We start from the raw sequence: 19,464 nt of genomic DNA, 5'->3' as shown, positions 1-19,464 counted from the left end.
ACTCTAATATTTCTGAATTCTTGCTGCGATGGGGAACAATATTATATGTGTGACCTCATTCTTGTTCTCCAGATATGTACAACGGAGACTTCACCGTACGCTACGTTGCATGGATAGTCAGCTACAGATACCGTGGCAGACCTGAGTCAGACGATCCTTCGGCTGTTCGAGGACACCACAGTTAGAGTCGCATTTTCTCCCCACAATATCTTGACCGTATCTACTGAGGAGGTAGAACGTAACCAGCAACCTCCACAAACGCGTCCGTCAACTGCTGTCAAGCATTGGAACTACTGTCCAAACTGCTCTTTCCGTACGGGTTCAACGAATCTATATCCCGACGTGTGTCTTCGTCGACGCCCTGCTTGGCGTCTGCCAACCCCGACTTAAGGCTGGTGCCGTTCAAAGATTGATCAATCAATCCACCGGAAGGCTGGCTTTCTGTGATGGTTGACTTGCTATCGACGGCGCTGTCAGGGTCGCCTTTTTGAACTCGGTCCGACCAAACGTTGGCGCTGCCATAACCGCCGCTCGATGTGGCTATTCGTGGGGCGTAGGTAAGAAACTGCGGCCTGGCTAGACGATTTCCTCACTGTCGTTTTCAGGAGGATAATTTCCTTTACTATTTCTACCAAGGTCGTCCCCTGAACCTGGTTCTCTGCTTGCGACTACGGTGGTATCTAATAAGGACTTGCTATTGTGCCGAGATAATCAAGTACTCACCGTTACCGACGGCGGGCGCGGCGGCTTCCTTATTTATGTATTCGTTGCTCATGATGGTTCTACCTTCTAGGATAATGGGATGAGTGGTTATTATATACGACCACCCACTCCATTGACGTCAGGTCCTCCTATCTACGATAGGGGTAGCGGAACTCGTACTCTCACCTGGGAAGATAGCAACGACTCTGCGCTTCCGACGCTACCCAGCGACTATGGTGTAAGGATCGACTGCGCTGTCACCCTCGCCTTGAGGCCTTTACTTCCCAGATTGTTTTGGCGTCAGCGGGCCTCAGCCACAAAGAAATGGACCATCAGAATCAGAACTTGAATTTGGCAAGGAAGTCGGAGTAAATACGTGAAAGTTCTCATGAACTGGGAGAATTATTAAAAGGCTTCTAAAGAGATAACAAAGGAGGGCCTCCTCGGGCGCAGTGATTCATTGGGCACACTGTCGTTGTCAGTGAGCGAAGGCTTCTCCGGTTGTTATGGACCGTGTCAAGGGGCCTCCCGACTCGTCCGCACAGGGGCGTGGGAGCGCGGGCGGAGCGCGGGAGCGCGGACGCGCGGACGAGCGGAGCACACGGGACTTGGCTTCAGCTTTAATGCTGCGCCCTCCTAGCCCTGCGGTGTCCCGATTTCGGAGAGAGCAAGGTGAGAGGCGGGCTCCGCGGAGGAGCCCGCAGCGAAGACTTAGAAGGACAAGTGACGAAGAAGGAACTAAGATTCAGAGTGAGGAATACATGTCTACTAGTGCTACTATAAGTACTAACTAACACATGTATGTAGTGAGGCTTAGTATGTAAGTACACATGTAGGTGAAACATGTAACAAGTGAATCCAAGTGCTGCGCACCATGCATAGGCCGCGAGGGCGGAGCCTGAGGGGCTCCGAGGGTCCGAGGGTCCGAAAGGGGCGTAGGGGGGAACCCCTAAGGGGGCGTGAGGACTGGTATATGACACCGGTAAGGTGTATGAACCGTACCTTAGTGAGGGGGAAGGACGTAGCCAGCAACTCCCTCATTCATATACCCAAGTTTAGACGCAGCGTTGTTCGCCTCGCTCTTCGAAATCGTGTAGAAGTGGTCCGTTGCTGAAGGGCTGTAGAGCCTGTACAAGGGTACACTCCCGCAGATCTGCTTCTTATAGATGTAGGCGGCGATGCCTTCGCTCTTGTATCCTAGCGCCTTCGCTGCGTTGTCCCTCTCCCCAGCCGAAGTCGTGTAGAAATGATCGCCTGCAGAGGGACTGAACAAGCGGTAGAGAGGGATCGTACCCGCCTCCTTGGTGTTGTACACCTTTGCCGCATGACCTTCCTTCGTGTACCCCAGGTGGGAGACGGCATTGGTCATCTCGTTGCCGTTGGTGGTGTAGAAGTGGTCGGTCGCGCCGCCGCTGTAGGCGCGTTGGAGGAAGGTGGCCTTGTGGACAGCAGAGCAATCGTCTTTCGGCGGAGGGGGTGTGTGCGTCGTTGCAGGCGGGGTGTGTGTCGTCTGGGTGCTCGCGGGAGGGACATAGGTGGTAGGAGGGCTAGGTGGAGTGTACGTGTTGACCGGTGGGACATAAGTCTCGACTGGTGGAACATATGTGATGGAAGGAGAGGCAGGAGGGACGTATGTTTGGACCGGTGGAACGTAGGTGTTGGCAGGGGGTACGTAAGTGTTGGCTGGAGGGACATATGTGCTCGACGGAGGGCTCGGTGGGATATACGTCTCAGGCTGCGTCGGAGCAGAGTAATGGCGCTAGAAACGATTTCTAGCATCAGCGCATTGCCTAGAAGAGTAGAAAGCGACGTCAATTACCTCGATGAGCTGGCCGTCGGCATTGATCCCGGTGGGAAGAGCGAGCGATTGGGTCGCGTATACGATTGCGAAGACGAAAGAGGCGGAGAACTTCATGGTCAATAGGATATTAAAGGCTGGTTAGGCTGGTACTGGTATTCGTAGTGGTCGTGATGGGAGAAACGTTGGACTCGTAAGATGCTGATCTATGTCGTAGAATACGAACTGCTTTTATACTTGAGCTAGGGGATTATTGCATATTTTTAGCCGCGACCTCAAGCTGCGTAGTATTGACCGTGATTCGAAGTTTAGAATACCATCGCCCGGCAATGCGATCAATAGCATGACTGACATGGCGCTGTCGCTATCGCCGTCACGGTCGGTCAGAGTCTTCATTCCATATAAAAACATGTTACCTACCACTCAGTACGTACTTGTAGTCGCAGGTTGACAGTTTCGTCATGTCGCTCGACATCCCATCACCATAGGCGCCATAACAGTCTTCTATTGATGAATGAATCAGCCTCTATGTGATTCGCGGATCACAGAGCGCTGCGTCGGTTCCAATACATCTGCATCGAGAGTGACATGTGACAGCAATTTTTATTTTTTTATTTTTTATGTCTGCATTTATATACCGCAACAAGTATGCTAAAGCTACTAAGATGCGGTGTGGGTTGAGTACAACGAATTAACGCTGCAGGGGGTTGTTTCGAGTAGGGTTGGTCAAAATGGGGCTGGGCCGTGTTTGGGGTAGTTCCCGGTGTTATGCAGGGACTTTGAGCAGGATGATGGTTGGTCGGGTGGTGTTTAACATAAGGCATAGCCATAGAGAGAGAAGTTTTAAGTCATTCCAGGACTGGAGGGCGTGGCTACATCCACTTTAAGCTCCTTTACCAAGGGAGCACCGACAGTGGCTGGCACTGGGAAGTTTCCAGTCTTTCCAGGACTCAGAGGGCGTGAACACTCATTTAAGCTCCTTAAAGAAGGAGCACCCTCTGGCAGGAACCGTGCTGCCTTCCCTCGTCGTCGTAGTGCAAGAATGGCTGTAGAAGCCTGTACGTGGCTGACGACGGGCCTCGAGAACTGGAAATCAACTGTGGGAAACCCAGAGATGGTGATGGTTCGAGTTCAAGAGCGGTTTTTTGACATGTGACAGCAATGTCCCAGCCCGTCTGATTCCGCAAGCGCGACTACGCCCGTCACATCACGTCCCAACAACCTGAGTATTACGATTGAAGAGACCATCTCGAGAGGCAGGAATAAGGGAAAGTGAGGGTTGACCAATACCTCCTTGTTTCAAAATATGCGCTGGCGAGTCCCTGGCATTGAAATGAAATGATACAACACGCTTCCGGCAATGCAAACTGCACATCATGTAAATGTAACCCGTGGTAGAATAAAGACAACGAAGAGCGAAATAGAAAAGCTGATATCATATAAGCGTCTAGCTCACTTGCACAAAAACTTTACTTCCAAATCGTCCTACTGCGCGCACTCGCTTCACATACATCTCCAGGACCATACTGCAAGCTTCGATGTTTGAAAGGCCCGGATGTGCGTCCTTGGTAGCAGGTCAGCAAGCACGACATGATAAAATAAGAGGACATACTCGGATTGCAAAGAATACCGTTGTCACGATATTGCACAGGAAGTCGTACATTGACATCGTCTTCCCGTGGCACATCAATGCCACAGCCTTGAAGATGATGGGAGAACCCATGCTCAACTACACAATGCAGCGAGTGTTAAGAAGGCATCGTACGTGACAGAGAAAGCTAACGTACCCTGAAACAATAGACACCAACGTCGCAATTGGGGAATATGGTTTTGGATTCAGGATCGCCGAGGAGACAACGTCCCAACATGATTTGCTCGAAAGGGATTGGTAAACGGGGAATTTGGGGGTCTGCGGCTGCTACGAGTCCCCCGTATGTCGCAGGGATAAGGGGAGCCATGCTAAACGTGCGCTGAGCTGGGCCTGCGGCGAAGGCCTGCCAGGAAGGACAATGTCAGATATTAAAGTCTCCATTTTTCATCGACTCTCAGATTCACTCCAAGTACGGATGCAGGAGTACTTGTGTGCGTCAAGAAGCTGTGGGCATTGCTGCGCGTTGAGGAGAGTTTTAGATAAGGTGACGGAAAGGCAAAGAAGGATGCAAGGGTACGCAAACTTCCTACCACTGGCCACGAAGGGGTGACTAATTTGTCCCCGCACAGTAAGTATTGTCTTTGATGTATCACCCACTTAAGTTAGCACTTTCTTCTAAATATTTAGATTATAAAGATTGGAAATATATATTAGAACTACAAAATTTAAATCCAATAACTACTTCTTACTTAGATATAGCTAATAACATAAACCAGCTGTCCTCAAACGACGACAAGCGAACAGAAAGAAATCATCAAAACTATGATCTGCTGCCGTTATGTCCAGTCGACAAATAGCCTGTCATGTTACTTTGTGATTCGACGGTACAACAAAATATAAAATATGAACTTGTACTTACACCGGGAGAGCTTCGCGAAAGTGGGCTTTGGTCCAGTGGCGCGTGTCAATGGTAACCTGCCCTAATGTCGCCCGAAATGGTCGCGCGCCCCGTTGAACCACTCACCACCACTGAGAGCGTTGACCGCATAGAATCGGCTCTGCACGCAGTGTAAGAATACTGACTTCGATTTTAGCTAGTGGTTTTCATCAAGGTGAGTTACATGCTTCGATCACACACGTCGGTGACTATGACGTTCAAAGTGTCCAAATATTAGTGCCGAACAATTGAATCTCCGGACTTTGTTCTTTATCCGAACATTTTCATTAAGTTGTTCCAACATTCTATTAAGCACTTTGAATACTCTGTATTTTCATCTTGAACATTTGTTTAGTTACCTGAACATTTCTTTCAATTGCCCGAACATTTTGTTTCAGTTGCCGAACACTTCGCAAATGAGGCTTGGCAAGAATATTGACCGTGGGAAGGTACTGTACTGACCGTGGAAAAACAGGAGCTTACTGTGTGACTTAGACCCTGACATGCCCAATAATTCAACGAAGTCCAATGTAAGTCCTGAGGTGTCTGCTTGATGGCTCATTCTTCGCTACTTGTGCAAGATTCATACAATCTACAGTGAAGCAAAGTGTATTAATGGGTTATAAACAGACAACTAATATATGTAAGTATCTACAGTCGAATATTAACCATTGTTGTATGCCTGTATTGAACAAAGAGTCGAGGGAAAGAAAAGTAGGGGTATAAACGAGTGACTTGTAATAGGTAATGAGTGTGGGTATGTGATTTATATAACTGAAGAACGATAGAGAAAAAGACAATGATAATTCAATCAGAAGTCAATGAATGTAGATGACGACCAAGGGTTGACCTTCAAGATAGGATCATCACTGAATGAGGACCGAACTCCGAGGACCTTGGATGCAGTCGGAGCATCCTCGTCAAGCTCTTGGTCAGTGTCAGTAAGATCAATCGTTGCTGGCTTTGCTGCAAGTGGCCTTAGGTATCGTGTTTCGGCTGGTTCTATGAATCAAACAAATGAAGTTAGCTTTCGAAACAATTAAGATGGTTGATCTCACCTTCCCCTTACGAGCTCTCTTTACCGAAGGACCAGAATACTCTCCATCAGAGACTCCTTAGACTTCGTCAATATAACTTCGTATCCTTGGTTGAAATATGACTTACGATCATGAACAGCTTCATCGTCACCATGCCTGAGGTTGATCCCAAGTTCACTGGCATTGGCTTCTTCCCACTCTTTGATAATAGCACTGGGGATAGGATCAACAGTAGCTGTAGTACCGAGTCAATCTAGCATGTATCTTATCAACAAATGTTGATACTCACTGATATATAAAATATTTTCAGGTAGGGATTTCTTCTTCGACCCAATATAAGCATAAAGATCTTCACCCTTAGGCAGAATCGTTCGCAGTGGCCGAAGCTCCTTGTAGTACTGAATGCACATGAGAACTGCAGGCCTAGATGATTCAGGAAGCGATGCTAAGTAGCTGTAGAACTCAGGGAGTATGCTGGCAAGATTCTCCTGGATTTCGTCTTCTGAAGCAGATATGCTGAACTGAAAACCAGTTTGGAGGTTACGAGCTAAGAGTTGCTTAGGGTGGAGTTCAAGATCATATCGGGTAGGAGGCACAGCGTGCAAGATGGGATAATGTAGCACTTACTATGTAATTACTACGTGGAAACTATCCCTGATAATAAATCCATATTGCTATTTACATTAGACAAAGAATAGATAATGTAACACATATATATTCTCACAATCAGTATGCGAGCATAATGCTAAACAAAGGCAATCCTTATCTTGAGAATATCTAATCCCAGGTCAGCATAATTACTCCGTAATGATTGAATATTAATTGGGTATTGGGCGTGTAAGTAAGCAAACAATATAAGTCATTGTTTACCCAATATTGAGCGTCTATTGCCGCTTTCATTACGCAGTCAATACTCTTTGTAGTGTTTGGGAATTGATTGAATAATGTATACACTATTCATTTTGTAGTTATTGCATATCCCCTTTGTTAATTTGCATTCATTATATTATCTCGGAGATCAAGTATTTATTAGAGATTCAATCAGCTATGTATTTTATAATTTAGACAACATTACCCCGCCACTATCTGGCATAATAGTTGATTATTATGCCTTATCAGAGAATCCCATAATGTACGGGGTATTGATCTTATACTTTCCGGTGCAGATATGTCACAATTATACGATCATTATTCAAACATAATATGCAAGAAATACGCTATAAAAATATGCAAGTAATATGTGATAGCAATATGTGAGTAGTATGCTATAATAATACACGAGATATACTTGAATAGTTGGGCAGAAGATATGACAATAATAGTTGAGAAATAATTCTCCGGGGAGCCACTGAGTGGCGACCGGGTGGGGCGCAACGTGGCTTATACCCATATAAGGACATAAATTAAGATACCTTCCAAATTAAGGCATAGGTCGGTGAGATCGCGTTCACCCTCCAAAATGCTTCATACTTTGAAGACTTCTTATGCACATTTTTTACTGAGTCATGAATTCCTCAGGGCCCTATATACTGATATAGTACTATGTATGTATCCCTCCCCAGTGTCCCAGCGATCCCAATGGCGCCCATGCTGGTAGAGCAAAGTCCCCTTAGCAGTGTTCCTGGTGTTCCTAGTGCAGCACTTGCCATGTCAGTGCCGCTCGTGACCCTCGTGATGCCGCTGCCCCTCCTGATACCAGCGTTTCTCCTGATGCCAGTGACCTTTGTGATGCCACTGCCGCTCGTGACGCTCTTGATACCGCTCGTGGATCGTGACGCTCTTGATACTAGTGCCGCCAGTGATGTCGGTGACTTCTGTGACGCCAGTGACGCTCCTGACGTTCCTGATATCAGTGCCGCTCGTGACCCTCGTGATGCCAGTGCCGCCAGTGATGCCAGTGCCGCCAGTGACTTCAGTGACTTCAGTGACTTCAGTGATGCCAGTGCCGCCAGTGCCGCCAGTGACGCCAGTGATCCCAGTGATGCCAGTGATCTTTGTGCCGCCAGTGATCCCAGTGCCGCCAATGACGCCCCCGATTCCAGTGACCCCAGCGTTTCAGTGCTATCAATCGTTATTTGCCTACGTCCTAATTTGGGTATAGGTCGCAATTGATTGATGGATCCTCGCTCCAACTTAGTTTGGGGAAGTGATGGCTTTCACAAATCCAACTGTATCTATTCCTCTAAACGTACACTCTCTACCCAGACATTGGTTTGGCTTGCTCATATAATATCTGTATAATATCTGTATGACTTCGTTTGTCCCTGCGATAACCATTTCCTCCTCACTATCACCATCACCATCGCCACCACTAACAACTTCAACCACTTTAACACATCATCCAGTCAAGATGCGCGCTTGGTACTCCCCTGGTATCCCACTCCCTGATGCTCGTCTCGCGTTTGAGACGGCGCTGGTCCGCCATTTCGAGATTCTGTATGCTATGGACAACGTCGTCGTCGTGTACGTGTCCCAAGCATATAGATCAATGTCCTAATTAATCCTCTACCCAGTGACGCATCTACCTCGCCGTTTGGAACACTTTCGGCGACAATATACGGATTCGAAGGTCCCAATGGCGGTGCTTTGGAGGTAGCTATCACGTTAGACGACAAGGGCGGGGAGGACGACGAGGGAGACGACGAGGGAGACGACGAGGTCTGTCGACGGGGCTTCACACACCGGGTGCAACAATTCGATCCATTGCCCTACGAAGAGCTGGATCCACTCCGCGTTTTCTGCGCCTACCTACTCTGCTTTTGGGCGCTGCTGTAGAGGAGATAGATGTCTTCGTCTACTCAGCATGTCACACCGTGGACTCAGTATTGGGGAGGAGTCAGTGACCAATCTATCCTACAAATAAGCACCGCATCTGGACACCTGTAATCATTCGTGGCTGCACCCTTCAGCATTCAACTTTGATTATTCGCGCGCCGTGAATGAGAGCGTACCAAGGCCGCGACTCTCTCGCCTTCGCTGTGCACCTGGAACCCGCTGACAGTCCACCCATGCTTCCCCTCAACGTCTCCCAACTCGGGAACGCCCATCTGAATCTTCACCAACCTCTCTCCAGAATACATCTCCTCATACAGCACCGCAACCTCCCGGGCTGTCAACTTCTGACTGAGGGGCATCGACAGCGTCGAGATAATCCCGCTGAACCAGGGCGCGACCATAGGCACGAACACCAACTTCATTCTATCGAGAGCGTCGACGCCTCGGTCGGGAAGCAAGGAGCGTTGAGAGATGATGCCCGGCTTCGCGCTCGTGTATGTGGTCGGTAAGTGCGTCGCCCGGAAGACAACACGTCCGGCCCTGCTCGAACCTACGATCCACGCTCAGATCCACAACAACGCTGCCCTCTCCGGCCTTGCGCTCCTTCGCACCACGATCTCAACGAACGGCTTGTACGCGCCGTTCGGCAGCGCCACCGCCCACGCATCTAGCTCCTCCCCTTTCTCCATCTCCGCGACATCATAGCTAGGCATAGCCTTTCTCGCCAGAGTCGAACACTTCTTCACGCCGCCGAGCCCAACATCCTTCCTTGGAGGTGCAGCAGGGCCGACAGGGAGGTACGACCTATCAATCCGCCCCTTCGTCTCGAACCCCTTGATGATCCGCTCGACCTCCGGTATATCCTGCACCCTGTACCAGAATAGACGACTCTTGCCGACGCGTGTGAGGCTCCCGTCCGCGCGCTCAAAGTGCCAGGCGCGGTTTTCGTCGTCAGCTTTTACGCACTCCAGAAGAGGTGGCGGCGGTTCAGCACGCCTGTGCGGCTCGCGAGCAGTCGTGTCATCACGGGGACCTCGCCTTCGGGCCGCGACACCATGGCGACGACGTCCAATGGGATCGTCACCGTATACAGTGTACGGGGTGTTCTTCAGGTCGTGGAGCACACCTGTAACGCTCTGCACTCCGGCGAGCACGTCGGGATCGCGGTCATGTACACTTGATAGCGCGTGCAACTTGGAGGATGGCGACGAGAGGATGCCTGTATGATTGGGACGGAGGGAAGGGTATGCAAGACAATGAGAGATTCGTCAGTCTGGGCAGCGCTGATTCATGATCCATCGTATTCGTCGTGTCGTGCATCTTTCATTTCGACCAGGTACCATGGTGGTGGGACATGGCGTTCTCTTCATCCAATATGGCAGCAATCACGAAGGTATCGAGGGTTCTCGGCAATCGATCTGAAGCAAGGGCGATTCGCGCGCGAGGGCCGAAGTTCAAACATCGTACCTCCCCTCTGTCTGTACCACAGAACTCCCAGCCGGAATCGATCCGCGCCTTCTGGAGCGACGATGCTGAGATGACGGACCGGCCTTACCATTCCACTCCGTTTGCTCATGGGCTCGGATTCGGGGTCCCTGCACTCGCATCATTAAAGTTCGCGTCATTGAGGATGAACGGAACGACGACAGAAGGAATCATACGTACGCGATCTCCAAATTTCCCCATCCCTCTGAGGGTGCCTCGTCATTTTCGATTTCGCGCCCCTTTCTTTTCATTTTGATCCCTCTTCTTTCCTCTTCTCCGCATCGAGGTTGGAGGATGTAGCCGATTTTGGGTGCTGAGGGACAGCGCGGCGCCGTATCCTCGTGGACGTGAAAGAAGGCGCAGGGGCGATAGCTGGAACGTAAACGACCCGCTTTGTGCCTCGCTGGGCCTGGGGAGTCCTCTCTTCTTAGTTCCCATCCTCCACCCTTGTCCCCCATCCTTGCGACCTAGCCATCCTCTCAGCCATATCTTTGTTCGGGTTTGCGATGGCGGTTCGTTCGTTTCGTCTCGCCATGGCTGTGGACTTGATGCGCACCGGCGGTACTTCCACAGCGAGACGAACACACCGGCTGCGGAACTTCCTGGTCGTAAGTCTTTCGCGGATGATGTAGACAGGCTGAACAAGCTCGCACGGGCGATCGAGGGCGATCGGCGTTGCCCAATCCGCGCGCTACTCTTGGTTTCATTTCGTTTATTTTCATTATCCTTCGTTTGATTTCTGTCTTCTCGTGAGCTTTTAGAGACTCGCGGCATTGAAGTCCCTTCGTGTACGACGAGTACGGCTGGAACGGTTCGCGTAGCCAATGTGGCGAGGTTATCGCCCCTCGCTTTCCGTTTTCCGTTTCCTGCTTCCCTTCGTACCTGCTTCACGAGGGAATGCGCGCCGTTATCTCGCGCAACACCGCGGCCGCTCGCATCCTAAGCATCTCGCCTGCACGTGTCATCTGCACGCAGAGAGTCGAGACCTCTAGGTTTTTGCCCAAATTTAGGTATAGGCTATTACATGTCGCAAGCATAATTAAGTAGGATCATACATTCATTCAAGTAGTATCGACTAAGTACATGTTTCAGAAACAACAATGGCGGGAAACGGGAAAGAGACAAATCGAAGAATACTAGGCTGAATAGATATCAGAGCCTCCCAACTTGGGACGATCCTTGCACAAATACACCTCTTTCCTTCTGAACCTTGCGGTAAACCCAATCCGGCTCGTTTGATGGGTTGATTGACAATGTCCTCTCTCCATCAAAGACACGAGTATCACCCTCCAAGATGGCTTCCCAACCATTAGCAGCGGTGTAGATCCACATGTTGAACTGCTTATCTGCCACACGATTGATACAAAGGTCGTTGACCTGTAGGCGCGTGTCCTTGGATATGCTTTGGGGTGGCTGGCGAAGAGGTTCCTCGGAGTCGATGGGCCACCAGCGGGTCCAATACTCGACACCCTTGAACTTGCGCCTCAGAAGCGTGTAACGAGAGGGATAGGGCTGAGGTAGGAATCAGCACTCATCGATCACATGAGATGAATGTACTTACTCTAGCGCTTTCGCGTGCCTTCTTGCCTTGGGAGGCTTTACCAGACCCTGCTACCGACTTCTCGATCCCTTGAAATTCCACTGCAGGAGGACCGCTAGGAGTGGTCTTCTGGGCATTCTTCGCCTTTCTCCCACTGGGAGTCGAATTTCGTACACTCTTTGCCTTTCCCCCGCTGCGGGCAGTCGAAGGATGCAGGGTTGTCAATGAATCGCTTCGCTGAACAGAGATGCGAGAACTTCGTCGAGTCGGAGGTCGAACGATCTTGGGAGGCGTTGTGGGAGGTGTTTCAGGTACTGGAGTCAAACTCTCTGAGAGGCGGAATAGGTCTGGTCCTCTGAAGTATCATTGGTTGTCAGCGGCCCCGCATCTCGTTGGGTATAACAGACTTACGCCAACCCACTCCAATCCACTTCTACCCTAGCTTCATCCTTAACTATAGGAGCCATAGACTCGGTGCGGTCAGCGGGGATCCATGGAACCGTAAGGACAGTCGGAGACCCGTCCGTCGAGAAGGGAACTGCGATGAAATAAGCCATGGCTACCAAATTTGATTGCTGGAAAGTGGGGACGTTGAACGCGGGGATGCTGAATGCTGATTGAAACAGGTGAGTTGATCTTTAAGTAGCGAACTAAATCGACAAAGGCCAAGGCTCAGCATATCGGCATAAAGGTAGGGAAGTACAAAGCAGGTTTGTTGGACGACGGTCTTGCCATGGGCGGTCATGTGGTAATAAGGTCCAACAAACGCGTTTAACGTCCTGACCTGACCTTGGTCGTTGCCCAATAGGTGCGAGCCGTAGCCGGAGAGCGGGGACGCATTGGAAGGCCTCCAGCGATGTCAATGACGCTTGTGATGCTCGTGATGTCAGTGACGCTTGTGATGCCAGTGACACTCCTGATGCTCCTGATATTAGTGATGCCAGTGCCAGTGTAGTCCGGGCGCATTCGTCCCATATCTATACGTAGTAAATGGACTCCGGACAATCGGGCCACAGGTTCAGCAGTGATACATTGTATTAATACGACAACATTTCAAGCATTGAGAAACTATGCTCTAGCCCCTTTGGCTTCGAAGTTTCATATGAAAGGTGTCATCTTCCCCATCAATCGAATCGTCTTCCCCCTCAGACGAAGTCTGCAAACGAGAGCGAGCCTTTCCTTTGCCTTTCTTCATCGTCTTCTCTTCCTCAGACTGACTGACTTGTGCCTTCCTCTGACCTCTGCGTTTGCGCTTGTGATTCTGAGTATCATGCTTCGGGGAAGCATTAGAGTCGACGGATGCAACGCCGTGGGATGGTTTAGAACTTGATGGGGTGCAAAGAGGTACTCTGTGAGGCTGCTGCCGTCGCCCACGCCCACTTGTTGACTTCGGCTTTATTGCGATGAATGGGGCGCTAGGCCCATGAGGATCATCGTCAGAGGGTATAAAGTCAGAATCGCTCATGGCGTTAGACAAGCGTGATTCACCACAGCGATCAATCCAGATCCTATCGCTGGCAACGAACAGGTGCCTTGCGCGGGAGTGCCTAGAATGAAGATGTGGTGGGTTGCAGACAATTACTGGGACTTTCCCTGCTTTCATGCCTACCACGCGGAACACTGAGCGAACGGTTCGACGCCGATAGGACTCTGGAGTAGTGCTTACCATGGCTGTCCGTTTCCTTCATTCTACGAAAAACTATACCTTGGTTGGTATTGTCCGGGAGATGTTTCAGGTACAAAGTCAAGAACCTGGTTGGCAGCCCAGAGATACCTCGAGCAGTGAAGCCCGGTAAAGGGCAACAGTCCGGAATACCGGTGATTTGGATGGCTTTCGTCGCACAGAGGGCGGGTATATCATTCCAGGGTAAAGAGCCATTCGATGCAAGGGGGACCATTGGACGCAAACGTCGAAGGAAACGCTGTCGAATCTCTGTCAATTTCTGCTCTCTCGAGAGGGCGAGAAGAGAAGCGAGTTTGGTCTGATCCCACCATGCCCTTGGAGAGGATGCTTGTTTGGGAGGAGAAAATGGGATGGATGACACCTCCTCAACTGGATCGTGACCAGAAGCCCTTTGAAAGGGCACCGGCGAAGTAGAACTGTAAATCGGGGTTGGGGGTGTGGGCGAATGATTGAATAAACCGATGGGGAGAGCACGCCGAGCACCGCAGTCGGATGCCTTGGAACTTGGCGTCGAGCGAGTATTTGGAATAATAGAATTGGTCGAGGTGAAGGCATGAGCGTTGCTCGTAAAACCAAAAGGGCTCGATGCGTCATCAACATTGGAGGTCGCGGACAAAACAGCATTTGAAGCGGCGTGATTAGGCGCGGAGGTAGAATCATTGACAAAAGGTAAGGCAACAGAATTGAAGGACATAGCGGTACGAGTGTTGGATGCAGTTGGATAAGTTGTGGAGACGCTGTTGAGGGGAGAGAAATATCGTACAGGCGAGTCGTAAGGAGTTGCAGCAGCTTGTGGAGACATGGATTTCTTGACAAGACGTGCCGAACACGGATCGGGCGAGGCATCAGGATTGAAAAGGGAAGCCATGGGAGTATCGAAGGCATCTTGATTGAAAGGGGCTGCGGGCTTGCAGCGAGAACTTTTCAATGCACTGTTTTGTCGATCCCGGCTCTCCGAGCGGCGGGTTGAGCGAGCCCTCCTCCGATGCTCACCTTTTGGGCTTGACCGAGATGTTGTTAAGTCATTTGATCTTGAACGCGTTCTGCTCGAGCGGGCCCTACTCCTTTGGTGCCTACTTGTCGAGCGACTCAAGTCCGAACGCCGTCTTCTCGAGCGATCCCGCCTCCTTCGGCGTCTACTTGTTGGGCGACTTGATTTCGAGCGAACCCTCCTCCGATACCTGCTTCTCCTTGTTGAACAGCCTGACTCCGCGCAACTGCTCCTTGAGGGATCCCTACTCCTGCTAGCTGAGTAGCTTGAACTCCCCGAGCGAGCCCTGCCACCCTTTCTCCAATGCTTGCTCGTTCGGCAGCTTGAGATCGACCTCGATCTATTGCAGCTTGAGATCGACCTCGATCTATTGCAGCTTGAGCTCCTCCTCCTATCCCTGCCTCTTGAGTCATAATGGCCACGAGAATGCTGAGAACGATGATGCGGAATATGAGAACGATGATGCGGAATATGAGAACGATGACGCGAGCGATGAGAATGACGACGCGAGCGATGAGAATGACGATGTGAGCGATGAGCACGATGATGCAAGCAATGCAAGTAACAAGAAGAAGAAAAATCCGATTGCGGAACATAAGAATGCGGAGAATGTGTACGGTGAGATCCAGAAGGTCGCGGGTAAGTAAAGGAAGGAGTGGTATTAGATTCCGGCTGACGATGTCGAAGATGATGGGCGGTGCCGCCCTCAACCAGGTATTCTTGTGGAGGGTAAGTACAATGTTACACGATGATGGAAAGCAGGCGACTTACCTTGAGGATCGCGCGGCCTGAAACCTGTCATTTGGGGGGGTCTCTCGTCCGTAGCACAGAGAGGAACGAGTGCATCTTATAAAGAAGGGCCATTCGATGATATGCCTTGTGAGGGTTCCGGTATAACAAGTGTCTGACTTCTTGGGGTGATCACCATATTCAGTGCTTAGTACTCAGTGACAACCATGAGGCACTTTCGAAGCGCCCCACTTGAGTCGGTCTTTCGGCGAGAAGAGTCCAGAAGAGTCCGGCAAACGTTGGGTTCCATTCCAACAAACATGAGTCCGCGCCCTTAACTCTTCGAAGGGGTATTCACGACAATGCGGCACTTTCGAAGTACTGAGAATGTTTCGGCTGAAGTCATCAATGCGTCATTGCTCACTTCCATAAACGTCAACGCCCCCAAAATGCGGGAGCCTCAAATTTATGTAAAGCCTTCAGGCCTCAGGCCGAAGATGGCGTCGGAAGCCAGGTCAACGGCAGCGCAAAGATAGTAGCAAGATGCGCGCTTTACAAAACTAGGTGACATCAACGTAGTAACTGGTAACAAACTTAGACATGAAGGATAAATTTGGGCGTCGAAAATTTGGGTTTGGGAAACTGGTAGTTTCTACTCAAACGATGGCTAGACGTACGTTCCGAAAGTGGTAGTTACCCAGCCGATAGCACGCTTCGTGAGTTCCGGAATCACGTACTCGACGTCTGGTCCCATCATCAATCTTCCCATGATGACTGTCCCCGCGCAAACCAAGGTCGAGACGCAAATCGAGGTGCTGAATATGAAGGCAAACCGGAGAACAATTTCGTCGTCGTCGTCACTTTTAGTATCCCTGTCCCTGTCCGTCGCAGCGTCCCTGTCCGTCGCAGCGTCACTGTCATTGTGTTGGTCGTACTCCACTGAGTGAGCATGCACCGTATCTTCATCATCAGATTGATCGCGAGCAGCTCGCAATTGCGACCAGTAATCTAGACAGATATTGATGAGCACCAACACCGGGGACGGGGAACTTCTGAAGACATACCGTCATTGTCTTCCTGGTTGCTGTTATACCCTTGGTCCCCGACCCAAGCTGCAGGAGCGAGCCAGTCAGTGCCAGACATCAGGACGAACAGAGAGCGGGTAGACGATAGAGAGTCGGTTGCGGTACTGTGGAATGGAGTAGTGTGTTGTGGGCGAGGGCGATTGTATATGCAACTAGCTCTGTGATGGAATGAATGCCAACGGGTGAGTCTCTTTTATAGCAGGCTCATGCCAACAAAGCACCTCCTCGACAAAGGGCCCTCTTTGACTTGTTAACAAAGGGCTGCTAGATGCTTCTCAATGGAATGCACACGCAGCAAGGGTGATCAGACGCACGAAAGGCGCTAGACTATACCCAAATTTAGTTATAAGCCTGAACGACATTCGAAATGCGGGTCATACACTCAGTTATATTGGTAGTCGGTATTGTGTCCTATTTACGACGCAGGGGTAAAACGAATACACATTCGCCGTCGATTCCCTCTACACTCCTGACAATAGATGCAAAATGGCAGACGATATTCTCCGCAGGGATAAGACATCGTTGGGTCCCGGTATGATATAGTTTCGCCCCAAAGTCTTTGAAATGACGAGCATGATCGTGAACCTTTTCGTGGGGGGATAACTTCAAGAATTCATCAACGAGGAGGAAAATTGATATCTGGACGTTGTCTGGAGAATAGGTGAATATCTCCCTTATTCGCCCGGCGCATATCACTTTACAGCCGAGCTGAGCCGAAGTAAAGATGATCTGGCTATTACCTGGTGCGCGTCTGGATGGCTGAAATGCTTGACCGAACCGCTGTATCTTGTTCTGTCGTATTATCTTCCCTACGATCCGCTCCTTGAACAGATCCCTCAGATACGCGAAGACCTCGACTGGGGGCTGGATTGCTTTCTCGCTAGACCAAGGTACGTTTACCACGAAAGCGTCTACGGAGGTTCAACGATCCTGAAGGAGAGTTCCCCGAATATCGACGTTGAACTTCTTCTCATAGATCCCAAGGATGGGAAGAAGGCCAGGCGGGAGTATGGAAGGGGCGTTTAAGAGAAGTACCCGGAGTTTCTGTGCCATGCAAAATTTGCTTGACAAAGTCTTCTCTAGTTTACCTGGTAATTATTGGTAAGAAGATGAGATCCCTCTGGAAGATCAAACACCTGCTCTTACCGAAGATCTGATTACTGAGTAGGTTCTGTATTAATCCGTTGTATCTCTCGAAAGCAAAACAGCGCCAAGCATGAGATGGTCCCCAGCGTCGCAAGTGGTCCCCATAATGCAGAGCGCGATGTTGGTTTGGGATAATGGTTGTGCCGGGGTAGAGGCTTAGCAGCGTGACGAGGTAGTTCTTCATATGCTCTTCATAACAACTGATATGTTTATCTTTCAGCTCTCTCCTGGATGCAAGCTCGACGGCAGTGACAAGATGCATGAAATTTGTGAGGACTTCGTACTGCCGGTCGGATTTGCTGACACCGCCCCATAGTCGGATCACAGTGATAGGGAGGTGCACCAAGCAAAAGACACGCCATTCATCGGCCTTCATTTTGCCCCATTTTGCTTCACCAGGGTGCGACGGGCCAGCGTTCATCCAAGACGGTAGAATTGTCCGTCGCATGTCACTGCGAACCTCGCGCAGAACATTTTGGCCCAGCACGCGCGTACCTTTCTCGGGTTTGGGGTCCTCTGGCCTGGCCGATGCCTTTACTGTAGGTGGTTGGGCGGCTCTGTCCGAGGTTACGGTGGAGCTAACCAACCGGTTCGCGGGCTTAGGCTTGACCACCTTTTGCGAATCGTCGATTACTCCGTCTTTGGAGCGCTGCGGTAGAACTTCATGAGAAATCGCAGCAATTAAAAACCACGACCACGCACAATATCTTGCAGTTCCTCCCTCAGGGATTGCAGAGCCCGTTTCTCAATTCGAAACTTCTCAGTAAGAGCAGCCAATGGCGTATCTCTGTAGAGCCGGAAGCGAAGCAACGCTATGATCATTTTCTTGTTGTAAGAATGCATGATGGAAGTCTTGTTGGCAGTATGGTAGATTTGCTGGAGTTCATCAACCGAGTCCGCGTCCGTATGCGCCTCGCCCTGGCCGATAGGAGTATGGGCCGATGTGATAGAATTAGACAGCACCGCCGAAGTCACTTCTGGATGTTCCAAGTGCTGACCCACGGAGGTTGACGAGGTAGACAATGGAACACTCGAAACGTCTTTGTGGCTGTTTTGGGAGCGCTACGAGTTGTTCGGTTCGTTAGTACATGTGCGTCAATATAGATGAAGGAGGTCAGACCCAGGTAAGCAAAGATTCATATAAACGCTTGTGAGTGAGTCTGAGGGCGAAGCGGAGGCCGAGTTCCTTGCAGAGTTCACTTATCACGTTGACGCGGAGAGCTTGCAAATCCTTGTCACTGCCAGTATTTAGAACTTGCCTAGCTACGACCATCTCCTCTTCAGAAGGAGCCTTCTTGTGCTTATCAAACGTGATGCCTTCTCCATCCGCAAATTTGACATCCATGCCCCAGACTTTCCGGCAGTGTCGATGTAGGAGACCAAGATAAAAACAGTGCATTGAATCAATGACGACGAACTTCGTGGGATCCCAGTAAGGGAGGCGAAGGAGTTCAGACCACCGAATATGGGATTTAGAATATAGGTGTTCCTGAGTGATTTCGTCCATGGCGTCACGCCAAGACTCGGCAAGATACATGTGGTGTCGTCTATCTCTGCTGACAAACGACTGAGGGTCCACATTCTCCATATCTTCCAGAGTATGAAGGCAGTCATGACAGTCATGGCTAGACTGGTAGGCTCCAAAGCCAGAAACCTGGCATGCTGCGGGAAGGTCGCAAACCACAGGCACCAGAGCTATCCGAACCAAAACGCCTTGGGGGTGGTTACAAGCTCGGGTATAAAAGACGCCTGACTTCCAAAACTCCAGCAAGTTGTCGACAAGCGGTCGAAGGACATGGTTTATTTGGTGCATTGAAGGTTCGCCTGGCCCAGGAACTATTCCAGCGAGGAATATATTCTCCGTTTCATGTCGAAGCGAGGGAGGAAGGTTGAGGAGCGCCATATACATACCCCCAACTTGGACGACTTTCTTGGCAGCCTTGTTGCCGTAAGGATTAAAGGCG

The 19,464-nt window shown here is 50.2% G+C and overlaps 8 protein-coding genes across 8 annotated transcripts; 1 reads left to right on the top strand and 7 right to left on the bottom strand.

Annotated features, from left to right (window-relative positions):
* Nucleotides 1-277: 277 nt before the first annotated feature.
* Nucleotides 278-775, bottom strand: PC9H_010168 (uncharacterized protein; the record flags this gene model as incomplete). The annotated part of the gene is made up of 3 exons (XM_036779662.1): nt 278-540; nt 594-668; nt 724-775. 3 exons carry the CDS (start codon nt 773-775, stop codon nt 278-280), a joined length of 390 nt encoding a protein of 129 aa, XP_036629051.1.
* A 930-nt stretch (nt 776-1,705) lies between these two features.
* PC9H_010167 (uncharacterized protein) lies at nt 1,706-2,617 on the bottom strand (the record flags this gene model as incomplete). Its single annotated transcript, XM_036779661.1, has 2 exons — nt 1,706-2,461; nt 2,522-2,617. 2 exons carry the CDS (start codon nt 2,615-2,617, stop codon nt 1,706-1,708), a joined length of 852 nt encoding a protein of 283 aa, XP_036629050.1.
* A 1,330-nt stretch (nt 2,618-3,947) lies between these two features.
* PC9H_010166 (uncharacterized protein) lies at nt 3,948-4,458 on the bottom strand (the record flags this gene model as incomplete). Its single annotated transcript, XM_036779660.1, has 3 exons — nt 3,948-4,064; nt 4,113-4,229; nt 4,288-4,458. 3 exons carry the CDS (start codon nt 4,456-4,458, stop codon nt 3,948-3,950), a joined length of 405 nt encoding a protein of 134 aa, XP_036629049.1.
* A 1,381-nt stretch (nt 4,459-5,839) lies between these two features.
* Nucleotides 5,840-6,475, bottom strand: PC9H_010165 (uncharacterized protein; the record flags this gene model as incomplete). Its single annotated transcript, XM_036779659.1, has 3 exons — nt 5,840-6,030; nt 6,193-6,300; nt 6,355-6,475. 3 exons carry the CDS (start codon nt 6,473-6,475, stop codon nt 5,840-5,842), a joined length of 420 nt encoding a protein of 139 aa, XP_036629048.1.
* A 1,940-nt stretch (nt 6,476-8,415) lies between these two features.
* PC9H_010164 (uncharacterized protein) lies at nt 8,416-8,840 on the top strand (the record flags this gene model as incomplete). Its single annotated transcript, XM_036779658.1, has 2 exons — nt 8,416-8,528; nt 8,579-8,840. 2 exons carry the CDS (start codon nt 8,416-8,418, stop codon nt 8,838-8,840), a joined length of 375 nt encoding a protein of 124 aa, XP_036629047.1.
* A 73-nt stretch (nt 8,841-8,913) lies between these two features.
* PC9H_010163 (uncharacterized protein) lies at nt 8,914-12,840 on the bottom strand (the record flags this gene model as incomplete). Its single annotated transcript, XM_036779657.1, has 10 exons — nt 8,914-8,961; nt 9,017-9,256; nt 9,452-10,059; nt 10,308-10,435; nt 10,913-11,016; nt 11,208-11,264; nt 11,535-11,837; nt 11,887-12,058; nt 12,277-12,471; nt 12,650-12,840. 10 exons carry the CDS (start codon nt 12,838-12,840, stop codon nt 8,914-8,916), a joined length of 2,046 nt encoding a protein of 681 aa, XP_036629046.1.
* Nucleotides 12,841-12,940: 100 nt separating this feature from the next.
* PC9H_010162 (uncharacterized protein) lies at nt 12,941-14,417 on the bottom strand (the record flags this gene model as incomplete). The annotated part of the gene is made up of 2 exons (XM_036779656.1): nt 12,941-13,470; nt 13,532-14,417. 2 exons carry the CDS (start codon nt 14,415-14,417, stop codon nt 12,941-12,943), a joined length of 1,416 nt encoding a protein of 471 aa, XP_036629045.1.
* A 221-nt stretch (nt 14,418-14,638) lies between these two features.
* Nucleotides 14,639-16,412, bottom strand: PC9H_010161 (uncharacterized protein; the record flags this gene model as incomplete). The annotated part of the gene is made up of 4 exons (XM_036779655.1): nt 14,639-15,259; nt 15,312-15,335; nt 15,967-16,277; nt 16,334-16,412. The coding sequence occupies 4 exons, from the start codon at nt 16,410-16,412 to the stop codon at nt 14,639-14,641; spliced, it is 1,035 nt and encodes a 344-aa protein (XP_036629044.1).
* Between the last annotated feature and the right edge of the window lie 3,052 nt (nt 16,413-19,464).

This window comes from Pleurotus ostreatus, assembly GCF_014466165.1.
Source record: "Pleurotus ostreatus strain PC9 chromosome Unknown scaffold_7, whole genome shotgun sequence".
NCBI lineage: Eukaryota > Fungi > Basidiomycota > Agaricomycetes > Agaricales > Pleurotaceae > Pleurotus > Pleurotus ostreatus.
Note: the sequence above shows the minus strand (reverse complement) of the source record. Positions and strands in the feature narration are given on the sequence as shown.